A 13,752-nucleotide genomic window follows, 5' to 3' on the forward strand; every position below is an offset into this window, starting at 1 on the left:
AGAAAGTAAGGCTCAGGTGCGGGGGTGGGGGTGGGGCGGCGGCGGCGGCTTCTTCCAGCGGAGAGACCGCAGCGCAGGTGCGGCAAAGGGTTGCTGAGTGGTCGGTGAAACCGAAGACGGAGCTGGTGACCGGCCGACTCCTCCTCAGCAGCTCCCCGGGGATTTCGGTCTTTTCCCCGCGGAGCTGCTGAGGACGAGTCGCCCGGTTCCTCCTGATTGTGCCGACCCATGCGAGCCTCCGCGAGAGCAGCTCGCCCCCCAGCCCCAGGCTTGTGGAAAAGTTATCCGTTGTTAAGGGCCTTTCACACCGAACGCGGTATGCGCTGCGCCCACCGCGAGGTACAGCGCAGACAGGCGCAGAGCAGGGCGGCAGCGCGTACACATATGGCACGAGTTGCTGAGCAACCGAACAAACAAGACAGGATTTGGGGGGGTATATGCAAAGATATGTTCGCCAGGAGCTACAAAACGACCACCTCCAGGTGTACTTTAGCGTCAGGCTGAGCAGGGAGCAGTTTAACAGCCTGTGAGAGAGAGTTGGTCTGATCCTCAGGAGGATGACAACTCACTTCATGCATCCCGTCACTTTAACTGAACGTCTGGTCGTTTGTTTTCTCTCTGCAAGCGGCTGATTTTTTTTCAGACTCCACTACATCCTCTCCTATTGGACGCGCCGAGATGTTGTCACAGCGCGCTGCGCCCAGATTAAACATTTTTTAATTCGGGCGCAGCGCGCCGCCACGGCATGCGCCCACCTCGCGTGCCGCTCAGCTCGGCGCAGAGCCGTTCAGTTTGCTGCCGCCTTCCGCCGCCTGCCGCGTTCGGTGTGAAAGGCCCTTTACGGTGTAGCCCTCAGGCAGCCCCGCCACCGGGGCCAGGCCGAGGACCGCCCGCTTGCTCTCTCTCCCGGGGAGAGGCTCTTGATACACCGTAACGATGGATAACTTTTCCACTAGGCACCGGCGTGAAGCCAAGAGTGTCCGCCCGCTTTGTGAGAGCCAACCACGGCTCGGAGGTGTGCTGAATGTGTGAACGCGCACGCGCGCGCGTGCACACACACACGCACACGCACACACACACACACACACACACACACACACACACACACACACACACACACACACACACACACACACACACAGGCAGAGGACCTATCATGGAGCCTAAACGCACAGAAATGCACGCACGACACGCGCGCGAAAACACTCTCTCACACACACATATATACACCCACACACACACGCACACATTCACGAATGCACACACACACACACAGCTGATTTATCAGTTCTGTAATCAAATCCTGTTTTTTTTTTCGCAAAAATGGCCTGTAGGTGGCAGGCCATTACTGGGTATGCAAAACATTAGATCATAGCAACCACAATTTAAAAAGCTCAATGAGAAGTTGTTTCAAGATAAAATGCAAAAAAAATTGGGAAAAAATCTAATTTGAACTGGAATGGCAGTGCATTACAGAGAGGGAACTAAATTCCCTTGCAAAAGACTGACCTAAATAATTAGCTGTCTTTTATGCATGTGATCTGACTGATCAAAGTGCTTGAAAAAAAAAAATCACCAGAATTACAAATTTGAGACTCTTTCACACTCAAATAACCTCACATGAAAGAAGAAAAAAGATTTTTTGCTTCATTGGATGTGGTATAAACATTTGAGCATTTTTCAAGTTTTGAAAGACACTGATTTGCTGAAATAACATTGAAGTCTATGGGTTTTTTTGTCACTGAGATAAAAAGCATGGCCCTTTTTGAGAAAATTGTTCTATGTCATGGAAAACAGTTCAAACTGCACCATTGAAGTGTAGAGCAAGTGTGCGAGGTGAAAAAATTTATACTGAGATGGCATATAGATATAGAAAGGTCGTTTTCAATGTAAGTCAATGTGGCACGGACTGGCACTAAGGAGGAAATGAGGTGTATTTTTTTTAGAGACCTTAGAAAATGAGTTAGACAACCCATCTTCTAGAATATCATGAGTCAACCCAAAATACACACCTTGACTAAATTTCATCAGGTCAGGGGTTAATTGCATAGGTTTGTTTGTTGTTGTGCAGTCCTCATGAGAAGTGAGCCTGTTTTTCCCTGGCTGTACTGAAGTGCTATTGAAGCTCATTCATTCTCTAGTCCACTCTCTGGTCGTGTTCATAGACAGAGAAGATCTAATACCTTCATAATTATCTAGCAAACGTAACATTACCGCTGCTAATGTCTTTTGAACTTTGTGAAGTTTTACGAGGAAAAACGGGAGATCGGCGGAGATTAAGCGTTAGCTTGTAGCTAACGTTAGCTAGCGTGACCAAAACAATAGTTTTTCCCCATTTTTCGGAAAAGTCAGGTAATGCCCGTTCAATCGCTATTGAGCCACGTCTGTCCTCTGTCATGGACACTATTTTTCTGATGTATAAGTTAATTCAAATTTTCCTTACAAACAATTTAAATCTGCCTAATTTTCAATGGTTTCCAATGGGAGTTAACCCTTCCGTGACCATTGTTTGTCCAACCTAGCAACAGTAACCGTGGGGGGCGGGGCCTTGACAAAGGGTCAATTTGCATTAGTAGAAAAAAAGTTACAACATAAAAGGTAACTCGCTACCCCTTCAGAAAGCTTAGGGAGCTATGAGGGTTAAGTCCTCTCCAGGCAGGTACTTTATATTTGTGAGTTATGTTCATGAAAAGTGCCAGCGTCTCTGGCCAAAGAGGTTTGGGCTCAACAGGTTCGTACATGAGGATTATGAGAAAAGCAGCGTATTGAATCATTTAACCAAACTACAAGGGTTTGGAACGTACTGAGCATGCAGATGGCCAAGAGAGATTTTATTACAGAAGTGTTACCAGAAGTTTCAAGGGAAATTAAGCATGTTCCTTAGACACATGTCTTCTTCCATTATGAAAAGACCATGACTCACAATAAACAGAGTGCATGTGGTCTATTGGAACAACTTTACATACGAATACAAATACAGATTACTTCATTAATCCCCAAAAGGAAATTCATTTGTCTGTCAGCTCATCTACCATTTTCAGGAGAATTAAAAAGTCTGATAGCAGTGGGTATAAATAGTAGTTGTTGTACGCGTCTTCATCACACACACTAGGGACTCACTCACTGACCTTTGTTCTCCTGAGCCATGTGCAGCGCCTGCAAGGATATCTGTGGACTGATCTCCAGCTGGCACACCAGCACTTTTGCATGGCTGATGGCTGGAAGAGCTTCCTGCAGGTCCTCACTGCCCAGCTGCATGTTGGCACCGGCCACGATCACAATGGCATTCTCACCTGTCCACGGACACCACAAGAGAGGCGTGAGGGTGCAGCACCCATGGGAAGTCCACAATTAGATTTGAGGCATTTTAATGTAACAAACTGTGGTGCTGTCTAATTTGTTGCACTCTTTTTTTATCCACACAGTTTATACAACAGAGATACTTCAATATCCTAAATTATTTGCCTTAAAAACGCATTAAATGTATTATAAAATTACAGTCAATTTCAAATGTGCTGCAAATAACCTGTGACATTCAGGTGTTTGTAAAAATACCTCATCGATCCTTAAACACAATACACGCCCAATATGACCTTCAAAATACCTTCAATCAAACCAATTTTCAATATTAAACATATTTTCCCTATAATTCTAATATGTATCTATCATGTAAAAGGCATGTCTTATGGGTTATTCTTTATGTCTGAGTAATGAACTATCAGTTACCCAATGAAATGAGAGGATGAACTTTGCTGGCTGTGTTCAATGGTAGAAAAGTGAAAGCAAATCCAAGAGGAGGCCCACATGTCATCACCTGGCTATATTTGCTACATGGGAGAAATTGTTCTCAGCGTGGATACTCAGCGTTGGTGCACTTAAGCGTTTAAGTTAGTGCGCGTTTGTGTGTGCGTATCCAGTGATTGCAATCGTTAGTGTAGTGGTGGGTAAGGGGCAATGCTGAATACATGTGTGTGGGCGTGTATGTGTGTGTGTGTGCAATAGTCAGCTCAGCTTATAACACACACGCTCTCTTGTGTTTGCGTGAACAAGACCATTTCTACCAGTCCAGGAGATACAGGAAAGCAGGTGAGGTATTTACCCGCATCGTTGACAATGATGGAGGCCGCTCCTGTGGCTGCGTCAGAGGTCTGACCTACAAAGTCTGAGAGGAAATAGGAAAGATACAAAACAGAGGTTAGAAGCATCCATTATTTGTATTTTTTTTGCAAAAATAAAAGTGTTTCCTACCTGTCTCAACAGTGTAGACAGAAAACAACATGTTAGAACAGTAATCACTGCTACTACCTTGGAGTGCATTTGGTTCAAGTTACTGTTTCTTGGCGAGGATGAGGCAGGTCACAAGGATCTAGACTCTGAGAAGAACTTCTGAAAAACGTATTCACTTTCAGCAAAACCATAGAGTTTAACAATCATTTGCTGTAACAATAGAGGAACCTTCCAGTACATCCAAAAACCTTGAGTATGTACAAAGAATCAACAAAATACAGACTAAAAAAAACAACCCTTGCTCTGAATGTGATCTTTCTGCCATCCACCATGGAAATTGGGAACCAATTTGGCATGTGAAGCAAAAGAAAACCACAACCTTACCTGTGTGTACACCGCTGTCCTTGAAATTCTGGATGTAATTGTCTCCAAAGAAGTCTTTACCAACCTAGAAAAGATTGAAGGCAAAACGATTACAACAAAGAGGGTGTCAAGCGGGGTCAGACTTGGTTAGCGGCAACTTTTGAAAAGTGCTATACTCAAATCTCAGTTGGGTTGGATTTTCCTGTGCCCTGCCAGAATACTGGCATGGTGCCGCCGCCGAAAATGTGCATAGACGAACACACAAAGTCAACAAACACACACGCGCAAAAACACACGACCAGCTGCGCCAAGCCTTGAAGACAAGATAACCCCGCCTTCACGCCTCTTCATGCCCACCTCGCTTTCGTTTTCTTTCCCTCCTTCCACTCTTCCCCTGATCCGCACTGGGATGTCCACATCTGTAGCTACTTTGGGTTGTGGAAGGGGTCCCCACCTTGCCCCGAGGCGCCTTCTTCGAACCCACGCTTTCCAAAAAACGTGCCAAATCGCGGGCACTTCTAGCTGCCTGTGATAGTGGGATGGGCTGGTATTGGCTGCTTGGCCCCACTCTCTTTGAAGAGCGGCCTTCTGTCTTCGATGTTTTTTTGACAAGCCCGGGTTGTCTATTTTTGGGTTCTCCCCATGCCCGGAGAGCTCCTCCCGCACTGGGTTGTTATCGATTGGGCCTCTTTGTTCTGACAGAGGTGGGGCTTCGGTGCTTTAGTGCTCAGGTTGAAAGGCAACGCTGAGCTCACTGATTGGAGACTTGGGGTTGTATGGTATGGGAATAGGCTTGTTTGAAGACGTGCGAGCGTGGGTGGGCGTATGCATGCAGTATGGTATTGATCAAGAGAAAATGAAGCTTGGTGAGTTGATGTGGTGGGATGACCGGAGTCTGAATGAAGCTACGAGGTTTCGGGGAGTCATTAACTAGGTGGTGGACTGGTGGTAGCTGATGGTTGATTATTTGAGTTGGACGTGGATGAGCCAAAGTTTGGCTAATCCAAAAAAAAAAAAAACGGACATGCATATATTCATGCTGGGATCACTCACAAACTGACTCAGTGCAGCAGCAGTGTATGGCTAGAAGCTTGATTGCGCTCTGGTACCTTGCAGACCATAGCAGTCTTGGCTCCCAGTCTGGCAGCCTGTATGCACTGGTTGGCCCCTTTTCCTCCAAAGCCGATGAAGAACTTGTGACCATGGATGGTTTCCCCTGCTTTTGGAAGTCTTGGTGCCTGGCTAAGAGGAAAAAAAAACAGTGAGTAGTACCATATTTTAAGGAGTACCCATATTCAACAAATAGACCATCATGGGATTTAGTGACCAAACAAGAAGGAGTCCTCTCTTCGGAATGCTGTCCTTGGGTTTTGAGCATGAAATTTGCTTTTCACATCTCAACAGACTCTTCACACTGTAGACAAACGTTTCCATCAAACTTTGGGGTTTTTTCTTGTTTTGGGCATTGTTAGAAACCATGGAGTACAGGGAGATGTCAAAATGTGAAGATAGCACTGGAGGGCTAAATCCTTTCCTGATGAAACTCCTGTATGTGCTCATCACTGGAAAATGTGCAAACACACACAAACAAAAGGTCTCTGTGGATTCTGATGCCTCAGACTCCATGATCCATGGTGATACATCAATATCAGTGTTCACCAAACAGTGCCACAATATCAGCATTGACCACATATTGGTTTTCTTTCTTTTTTTTTAATATTGGGTTACTTACTGGATTTTACAATTGGATAAAAAAAATATTTCATTGTAGATCTGCACATGTATTCACTCAGCCCTAGTCTTGTCACACTCTCTCACTCACAAACACATTAAAGACACATTAAACTATGCGGGATTTTTAGCTTAACTATGCTACATTGTTACCTTAATTAAACAGCTTCAGGGTAATTGTAATGATTAAATCAATGACTTGTAACTTGTTCCAGGGAGAATGGAGGCTCTCTACCTTCCGCCTAGTGTGTCTTGGCTGGAAACCAACCTTGCAAGAGCAGTGCAACCGCCCCATGTCCCAGCTCTCGTCTCTAGGCACAAACACGCCCCGTAACCCGTAATCTCTTGTTTGTGATAAGACTACACAAATATACACATCGTATATTATAAATAAAGCTCCATGGATTGATTTTTCGCCGGCTTTTGTCGAAAACGAACGCACATGGCTGGGAGGAGGGTTAGCAAAACAGCGGAAAAGCTCCCCTTTAACAATGGATGGACTGTTTGTCACAATCTGCACCAAGGGAAGTCCCGCTGCATTTGTGGACCATCCAAAAATCCATAAAGGTTTTACCAATCTATCTTTTTTATTAGCGCTCTCAAAGTGCCTGTCACTTGTGGTGCGCAGAGCCAACTGGCCAATCATAACACACAATGAACTGACTCACTACAGCTTGACAAGGGCTGCTATTTGTTTGACACAAAGTGGAGCAATGGAGCTGTAGATATAATTCAGCTACTTATTTGTCACAAAGTACTTGGCAATTAAAACATTTGCCGCCAAGAATCAAATTTTTAAAAAAAAGCCCTACTCCTCCAAACTGTGGGGAACATTTGATCTTGTAATCCTGCTTCATTACTTTAAAATGCAGTCTAGATGTTTCACCCAGACATTCAGTCAGATGTACCCACGCAAGTCTTCAGTTTTGCAAATGATGCAACCAGCAAATCAAACAAATGTCTCAACTTGACACTGGCCACACCAGTAAATGCCTGACTCACCACGGTTAGCTAACCCCTCCCCTCACGGGTGATATGCCACAGGTGGGTGCCCTCAGGAAGAGCTGTCAGCTGATTCCTCCAATCACAGAGACAGGGTGGGTGATGAGTAACGTGGTGGGAGAGACTACAGACAGTTTCATATGTACGTCAGAATGCTGTGGCTTGGCCCCGGACCAGCGTTGCCCAGGGCTGGAGGGTTTGCGGACGGCAAAATGTTGTCATAAACTTGTTTTTCACCCTGTTGTTGCTCCTTTTTTTATGCTTGTGTATGTGTGTGAGCGTGTGTTTGTGGCAGGTGTGCTATTACAGTAAATTCACTCAATCCCAGGATTTCCAGTAACTGAGACGCCAGAGGCAAACACTGGAGGTTGTTATAAATGCTGCCTGTTGTTGCACCGGTGTGTGAAAGCACTAAAATGCCCAAAGCTATAACAGGATGTGGGGTCAGTGAGGCTAATATGTGGTGAGAAGGAAACGGAACAAAGGTCAAACACATGTTAATAGTCACGCACACACACCTCCTCAATACACACATTACCTATTATACTTCTTGATGCAGCTGTCTTTACCAATTTTTTTCCCACCCTTGTCACCTCAGTGTGACTGCTGGTGAGAAAAGTCGTGCTTGCACACCGACTCCTACGTCTGCAAATTCATAGCAGGCTGTGTTTTTGTCAGCAGAAAACTTTTTTTTTTTCGTGGCTACAATGTCCATGCCTACAGCAGGAAACATAACAACAACACAATACATGATAAACACAACAGAATAACATAATACACATAAATCACAAAAAGATTATATATATACACAGTATATGTCATGTCAATAGCTCTATTAGAAATAAATTAAAATAAAAAATGTTGATATATATATATATATATATATATATATATATATACACACACACGTATATATATATATATATATGCACAGCGAGGAAAATATGTATTGAATGCGTCAACATTTTTCTGAGAAAATGTATTTCTAATAGAGCTATTGACATGAAACTTTCACCAGATGTCGGAAACAACCCAAGTAATGCACACACCAAACATCTATGTCCATAAATTAAGAATATGTAATAAAGTGAAATGCCACAGGGAATAAGTATTGGACACATGAAGAAGAGGACGTGCAAAAATATATGGAAAGACAAAAAGCAGCTGGAGTCAGTCAGAATTTAGAAAATAATCCTGTCCCCTATCAGTGCAACGTAATATCAGCTGCTTTAGTCCAAATTGATGCCTATAAGAAGGTTTCTTATCGTGAAGGTGTCACACAAGAAGCATCTCATGATGGGAAAAGCAAAGAGCTTCTCAACACCTTCAGAAACTGATGTTGCACAACATACTGATGCATCGGTTACAGACATGTCCGAATGCCGTTATCCAGAACTAAAAAGAACAACATTCTACCATAACCTGGCCACGACCAGGTGCTCTTCACAAGATTTCTGACAGTCAAAAGAAAACTACGGTAAGAAGAGTTGTCCAAGAGCCAAGGATTACTGACAGAGAGCTTTAGACAGACCTGCAATTATAAAAAACAAAACAATAAGTAATGCATTTAACCGCCATGGACTCTATGCATGCTCACCATGCAATTCTATTGACACGTTCAATACTGTTATTTTCCCTGCTGTATACAGTATAAAGATTAAAATAATTTTCTCACAACATGTCTTTAGTGGCCCTAATGCAATGCACAGATCAGGTCAGGTAGCTGGTTAGCAAGCTTGGCACAAACGCTTGAGTGAAACACATTCATGGACAGTAAGGCCCGAGATACAAGAAATATACAAGAAATACAGAAGTTACTTATAGGGACTTGATTTTTTAACCATGAACAAAACCAATATGTAAAAACTGTCCTAAGATAAAATACGATAAACTATGCTAAAATAAGCAAAGCTAACTGTAGCGCCTGAATGTGGCACACAACTTCTCATGTGACAAAAGAACAAATAACTGCATTAACACGCTACACTTTTCTTTTCTCTGGTTTCTGATTCGATTTCCTGTGGTAGATGTCTCTATCCAGCTGCTCTGCCTTTCGTCTTCAGTCGTTTCTTGAGCGTAGTGCACGGTGCCAGTAGCCTGACTGATAGGAATTTCTTTTTACTAGGTGTGAAGGCTCAGGGTGTTTCCATGTGAGAAGCACAGAGGTGCCCTTCCTGCACAGATCACTAACCAGTGTTCTTCTTCCTGCTTCACTAAATTTCTGAGAAACCAATTTTGCTGTGCGTCACAGATGCGTCTTGACATACAATTATTGAGATTATAGAAAAATGGTTGTCGATGATTAAAAAAAAAAAAAAAAAACTTCTGTCAACATGAGGTTTTAACCTAATGACTCCACATTTGGCCTACAGCCACCTGGAGCCGGATAACTGGCAGGTAAGATAAACAGATTTCCAAATTCTTAAATAAACCCACCCACGCTTCTTCATGCCCAGAGAGACACTTGACTATTGTTGTCTGCGTTGAGTGCACCAAACAAACAGGGCAGTTATGTGCTAAAGTGCAACCTCAGTGCATTTTCTCCCACGGAACCAAAAGGCTAAAGCAGGTGTTCGGTGACGTGAAATGTTTGCTTTAAGGCTGGCTCTTGTTTTCCTCGCCTCCGTCTCTATTAAAGTCATTCCTTAGCTGTTGGCAAGCGGCGAGGGGAAGTAGGCATGGACAAATACTAATTGAAATGCTTGTTTTCCATAGTTTGAACTGGAGCTTGTCTTTCCGGTTTCAAACACAACCTCTAAAAAGTGAGAAAAAATACTTTCAAAATAAGACATGCTGAGGTTTTTTGCCTGTGTCAATCAGTGATGAGGTTGATAACCTCCAGCTCATATTGTGATTCAGACAAGTAGGTTTTCAAATCTCTGTATCACTGAGAGGAGACAGTTTGTTCTCAGCTTGTATCATTTTCTTTGTCCATGAAGGTCTCTGCAGGAGAAGCTACAGTGCATCAGGACAAGGGACTCAAAGGACAGTGTAAGTTATACAGACACTGTGACCCGCCTCAGTGTCAGGGTAGGGTGTGGGCGTTTTTCTTTTTTTGTGTATGTGTGTGTTGCTATTTATTTGCTTGATTTGATGGTCAGAATGCATAAACCAGGGGATGTAACTTATGGAAACATCACAGCTTTAGTTCATAGGTTTTGTGTGTGTGTTTTGTCACATTTACAAAACAGGTTGTCAGACAGGCTTCACTAAAAGGTCAGAAAAGTTTAGAAAGGAACATTTACGCTTACTAGAGGACTAGTCAATACAAGTGATCACCTACAACAACTAACCGACACTATTTATTTTAAATTGTGATTTTGTTGTTTCACTGATTAATCATTTGGTTTGTACAAATAGCTGATGGTTTATGGTTTTACATGAGCAGCAAGAGTGAGAGAAAGATGAAATTTTAACATCTGAGATGATGCAACAAATTATTTCTTTCCATTTTTATTTAAATAAGCCAACCCTATGTGCTGAGGAATCCTTTAGAATATTTTTTACACAAAGAACCATGAGTTAATGAGTTGTTCTTTTAGCTCTATCTTTATGGTCTCCTCCTCACTATGGTTGTATACACAACTGTGTACGTGTATTTGATTAGATTGCTCTTTATTCCTGTTTGCTTTTTCAGTTCTGTCTTTTGTGTGGTTTACCATACTTTAATTGTATTGTTGAGTTTCATATAATTTTTACAACTATCTGTGAGGCTTTTGTAACTTTTGTTTTTAAGAGTGCTTTATAATTTAACAAAAAATGCAATTATGACTATTATTATTTTACAGACACAGTCCTGTGTTTCTCCTGCATAATTAGGGAAACTGCGGTTTCACTGAGCAGGTGAAAACAGTCTCCAGACAGAGAGCAGTGGCAGTAGGGGGCACTGTATGGCTTTGAGAATGGGTTAAAAGCCTGGGCAGCTCTGCTCCTCCTCTCTGAAACACTGGATATAGTAGATGATTAAACATAACCTTTTACTACCAAACAACATGCTGTAAAACAGCAGCACGGCTCTCTGCAGCCTGAATCACGCATTCAGAACACAACGACAGAAACCTGAGCGTTTGCATAGAGACACAAAAGCAGAAAGGCAGAAAGTGATGGTGTGTGTGTGTGTGTGTGTGTGTGTGTGTGTGTGTGTGTGTGTGTGTGTGTCTGTCAGTCAATTGTACTGCCACCCAAACACTGGCTGTTCAAGACAACTGGATTTCTAACTTCAAAGCCATGCATATCACTTTGAAGGGCTGTGAATGTATTCCAACCACCCTCCCCTATCCGCATTCTGACCTCCATCCAAAAGCCCCACCACACACACACGCGCACACACACAGGCTCTAAAAACAGGCCATTTCCCGTTAGCTTATTAAGGTCTTAATTGACAACTCCTGCCCTTCAAAGCAGAAAGTCATTGGCTGAATTGCTAATGAGCAACACAATAATTACTCCCCAGTAGGAGAGGGCATATGTTTTTGATAAGTGGGAACTTGTGAAACAAGTTTGAGCGACAACTTGTGATGTGACAACTTGAATCTGTGTGTGCACTCACAAAACACAAAAAGACATTTTTACACCGGCAGCACAGGTTGTGCTTTGTTTATTCAGAAATCCATTTGCTGGCACCCAGGTTTTACTCGGTAGTCTTTTGAGATTGTGTCATCCCCTCACAAAGGTTTTGGTAAATGAGGGTGACAAATTGTTTTCAACTGAGCCATTGTGCTGGAGTTGATGACTAACCATTTGTGGGAATGGATCCTACTTGGCTCAACAAATCTATCTCGCCATGTACGACGGATGATGCAACACTGACGTCGAAGCAAGTGGTAATTATACCAGATCGTCTGCACATTTTGAATCTTTGGAAGCTGAGTCAGGTTAGGATGGGATGGTGACACCAGTCAACGACCGAACGATCTAGTCAATTTTAACATCTGAGAACAGCAGCTCGTGTTTTTGCAAAGGATTTGGTAAAAGGGACTAGAACCTCAAGTCTGCCCACCATTACTGCCTATGGTCAAAAAGCTGTTAGACCACACTCCTCTAACATTTTGGGCTTTTAGTGCCATGTATTACTGAGAATGTAGCAGCATTATCTAACTTTAGACCACTTCCTCTATTCTTGTGTAGACAGGACTGGGCAGTCCATTTCAGGCCCCGATGGAAAACACCCTTCAGCCTACTGTATATGCAATATTTTCCACAAGCCTGCATGTCAAAATAAAATCCCTGTAGGAAAACTATGGTGATGGTGGTTAATATTAACAAAGGGGAACAATGTTTTAAAGAGAGACAATTGACCATTATACACCCTAGTGCTCTCAGTGGTGCCTTGTCTATTGTGTCGTCCATCTTGTACGGGGCAGGATGCAGTTTACAATGATAAATGCTTTTTGACCATCAGTCCTCAGTAATTGGTGAAACGCCGATTTCAAACAGAGGTACACAAAAGCAGCTTTCTTGTTTACGTGAGAAACGCTGCTGGCAGATTTTTATCAGCTGTAGCCAGTTAGCTAATGAAGCTAACCTTATCTCCACAGTTGGTTCAAAATTCCATCTCTGACTGACTTCAAGTGTTTCCTGTTTGCTGACTCATTCTAAAACAAGAAAGAAACGTTTACCAACCGTGAAGAAAATAGAAAAGTTCTTGGGTTGAGTGGCAACTTTCCGGAAGAAAAAAGGGGCAGAATATAGTTGCTGATAGTTCAACATTTTGGCAAATTCAGCCATTGCCATAATCCCTGTAGTCATAGCAGTAGGTTCATTACCTTTAATTATCGGTGCATGTTGTTTTGAGATACACATTATTATTTCATAGTGTGGTGAAAGTGCAGGTCACAACTTCTCCACAAGTGTTTTAGAGTTGTTGGATTGTGTATTTGATGAGTTTGATGAGGGACAGGAGACCAGTACCATTCACCTCCATTGTGTTCACTGAGCAGCTCACGTCTCTGCCCCGCAGATCTCAAAACAACATGCACCGATAATTTAAGGTAATTAACCTACTGCTATGACTATAGGGATTATGGCAATGGGTGAATTTGCCAAAATGTTGAACTATCCCTTTAAGAAAAATCATGATGGACAATGAGAAATTTAAATATTAGTATAATCTTAATGCAACAGAAATACTTCCTTATATGGACCAGTCTTTTCTTTTATTAGCCCTTAATTGTTATCGAAAGAGCAACTCTGGGTGCTCCGTTTAGCTCAGTGGGTTGAGCAGGCACCCCGTGTGCAGACGCCACAGCCCTCTCTGTAGCCGCCGGACCCAGTTCGAATCCCGCATTGGGTGGCCCTTTGTTGCGTGTCATTCCTCCTCTCTCTGCCTCCCCATTTCCCATCTCTCTCAACTGTCAAATAAAGGCAAAAAAGCCCCAAAAATATACTTTAAAAGAAAAACACCTCTTGACTGTCCCTTACATTGGGAAC

The 13,752-nt window shown here is 42.9% G+C and overlaps 1 protein-coding gene across 1 annotated transcript in view; it reads right to left on the reverse strand.

Annotated features, from left to right (window-relative positions):
- Positions 1 to 13,752, reverse strand: part of rbks (ribokinase) — a 51,137-nt gene that overhangs the window by 34,235 nt on the left and 3,150 nt on the right. Inside the window, exons 3-6 of the mRNA XM_085768448.1 lie at positions 5,700 to 5,832; positions 4,612 to 4,675; positions 4,100 to 4,162; positions 3,129 to 3,293 (exon numbers count right to left, since the gene is read on the reverse strand). Of these exons, the coding sequence (XP_085624574.1) occupies positions 3,129 to 3,293; positions 4,100 to 4,162; positions 4,612 to 4,675; positions 5,700 to 5,832 (425 nt within the window). The remainder of the gene's footprint in view (positions 1 to 3,128; positions 3,294 to 4,099; positions 4,163 to 4,611; positions 4,676 to 5,699; positions 5,833 to 13,752) is intronic.

Source organism: Trachurus japonicus, chromosome 22, assembly GCF_045865225.1.
Source record: "Trachurus japonicus isolate A0001 chromosome 22, Traja_1.0".
Classification (NCBI taxonomy): Eukaryota; Metazoa; Chordata; class Actinopteri; order Carangiformes; family Carangidae; genus Trachurus; species Trachurus japonicus.